We start from the raw sequence: 2,044 nt of genomic DNA, 5'->3' as shown, positions 1-2,044 counted from the left end.
GTTCCCCACGTTGAGCTTATAAAATTACACACCGAATTGATATGGTTTCATATTTTATTAAAAAAAAAAATATATATATATATATATATATATATATATATATATATTATTATTAAATGATAATATAGAATATATTTTTTTTTAATTAAATGATGACCATCACTCTCTGTTCTTCAAATGGGATGATGCCATCTCTACCTGTGCTTGAAATGAAAACAGGTGACGGATGTTACTATAATCCTTTCTTGGCTCTGAAATTTTTGCAAAGGAAAAGGGGCAGAATCAAAGACTGAACTAAGTTTTTTTTCGTCCTGTCATTAAAAATGGAGAAATAAGAACGACTGTATCCGTGTTTTTGCTCTGATGGTCTTGTGGGTCAACAGGGGAATAAAATGGGTGTATGTGTAATGTCTGAGAAGTGGCTCTCAGAAAATCACGGGTCGTCTTATTCTGTAAGTACTGCAGATGGATTGATATTAAGTGAAGACATCAGAAACCATTCTCTGGATGGAAAAAAACAGGGATTAAAGAGAGGAAGTCCCATGATTGCAGAAAATGACAATGGCGGCGAGCTGGATTTTGTCAGGAGAGAAATTGGGCACCATGAACAGGGCATATCTAGGATAAACAATGGAAGTTTTGCGACCTGCCCTGCTTCGGTTTTAAATTCACAGGCCAAGTGGGCAAGCTTGTTTTTGTAACAGCCTGATAGTTTTTATTTTGGGCCTTTACAGGAGGGACTATTGCAATCTCGCAAGACTGTCGCCGAGTTGATCAATGATGCACATGTTGACGAAGTTTCCCTCGTGGACAATGCCACCGCTGCAGCGGCAATTGTACTCCAACAGGTTGCTTGGGCATTCATGGAGAATAGTTTTCAGAAGGGTGATGTCATATTGATGCTTCATTATGCCTATGGAACTGTGCGGAAGGCAATCCAGGCTTATGCAGGCCGGGCTGGAGCGTGCATCATTGAGGTTGAATTGCCATTTCCGGTGCGATCAAAAGCAGAACTCATAGAGAATTTCAGGGCAGCAGTGGACAGTGGCAAGCGAGATGGCGGTAAAACCAGATTGGCAGTCATAGACCATGTAATTTCAATGCCCTCTGTTCTAGTCCCTGTAAAAGAGCTGATCGGGGTATGCAGAGATGAAGGGGTAGATCAAGTTTTTGTAGATGGTGCTCATGCTATTGGGAATGTAGATATTGATATGCAAGAGATTGGTGCTGATTTCTATACCAGCAACCTTTACAAATGGTTTTTCTGCCCTCCCTCTGTGGCATTTCTTTATTGCCTACGCATGTTCCATCCTATTATGCATCACCCAGTTGTTTCTCATGAATTTGGAAATGGATTACCGGCAGAGTCTGCTTGGGTTGGTACTAGAGACTACAGTGCGCAGCTTTGTGTGCCTTCTGCTTTGGAGTTCACTAAAAAATTCGAGGGTGGCATTAATGCTATCAGGCAGAAGAATCATGAGAAGGTAGTTGCTATGGGGGAAATGCTAGCTGAGACCTGGGGAACCGAGTTGGGGACATCTCCAGAATTATGTTCATCTATGGCGATGGTTGCTTTACCAAATTGTTTGGAGGTTTCATCAGATCAGGACGCCTTAAATTTAAGGTCTCGTCTAAGGAAGGAGTTTGCTGTAGAGGTTCCAATTTATTACAGGGCACCAAAGACATATTTGCATTTAAATTCAAATAGAGGACCGAGTTTCGAAGTTTATGCAAGAATCTCTCATCAGATTTACAATACTTTGGATGGCTATTTGAATTTGAAATCTGCTATACTGCAGATTGTAGCAGAGGCTTCTAAAGCGAAGAATGATGTTTGCTCGTAAAAGAGGCAAGTTTTCAGTCATTTTGAAAAAGGATTGCCTATTTCTTAAAGTTCCTTTCTGTTTCCCTTTCTGTTCATGGTAATGGAGCATTCCCTAATAAGAGAGGGTGAGAGAGCCCTGAGCATTATAGATGACCAATTAAGAGGCTATAAATATGCAAATAGATGATATTGCTTGAACTTGTGTATTCACAGCAAAGT

General features: G+C 40.4%; 1 protein-coding gene and 1 pseudogene across 1 annotated transcript; both read left to right on the top strand.

Moving 5' to 3' along the window:
- Window positions 1-392: 392 nt before the first annotated feature.
- Window positions 393-701, top strand: LOC149171160 (uncharacterized). Its single transcript, XM_089427447.1, has one exon. It carries the CDS (start codon window positions 393-395, stop codon window positions 699-701), a length of 309 nt encoding a protein of 102 aa, XP_089283573.1.
- A 162-nt stretch (window positions 702-863) lies between these two features.
- Window positions 864-1,844, top strand: LOC149171159 (putative L-cysteine desulfhydrase 1 pseudogene; annotated as a pseudogene).
- Window positions 1,845-2,044: the final 200 nt, after the last annotated feature.

This window comes from Pinus tabuliformis, chromosome 4_2, assembly GCF_031772625.1.
Source record: "Pinus tabuliformis cultivar Carrire ecotype Pingquan chromosome 4_2, CPIR1, whole genome shotgun sequence".
In the NCBI taxonomy this organism is placed as follows: Eukaryota; Viridiplantae; Streptophyta; class Pinopsida; order Pinales; family Pinaceae; genus Pinus; species Pinus tabuliformis.
Note: the sequence above shows the minus strand (reverse complement) of the source record. Positions and strands in the feature narration are given on the sequence as shown.

Excerpts from the sequence above, each read along its gene's own strand:
- LOC149171160 (XM_089427447.1), top strand. The coding sequence starts at position 393 with ATGGGTGTATGTGTAATGTCTGAGAAGTGGCTCTCAGAAAATCACGGG.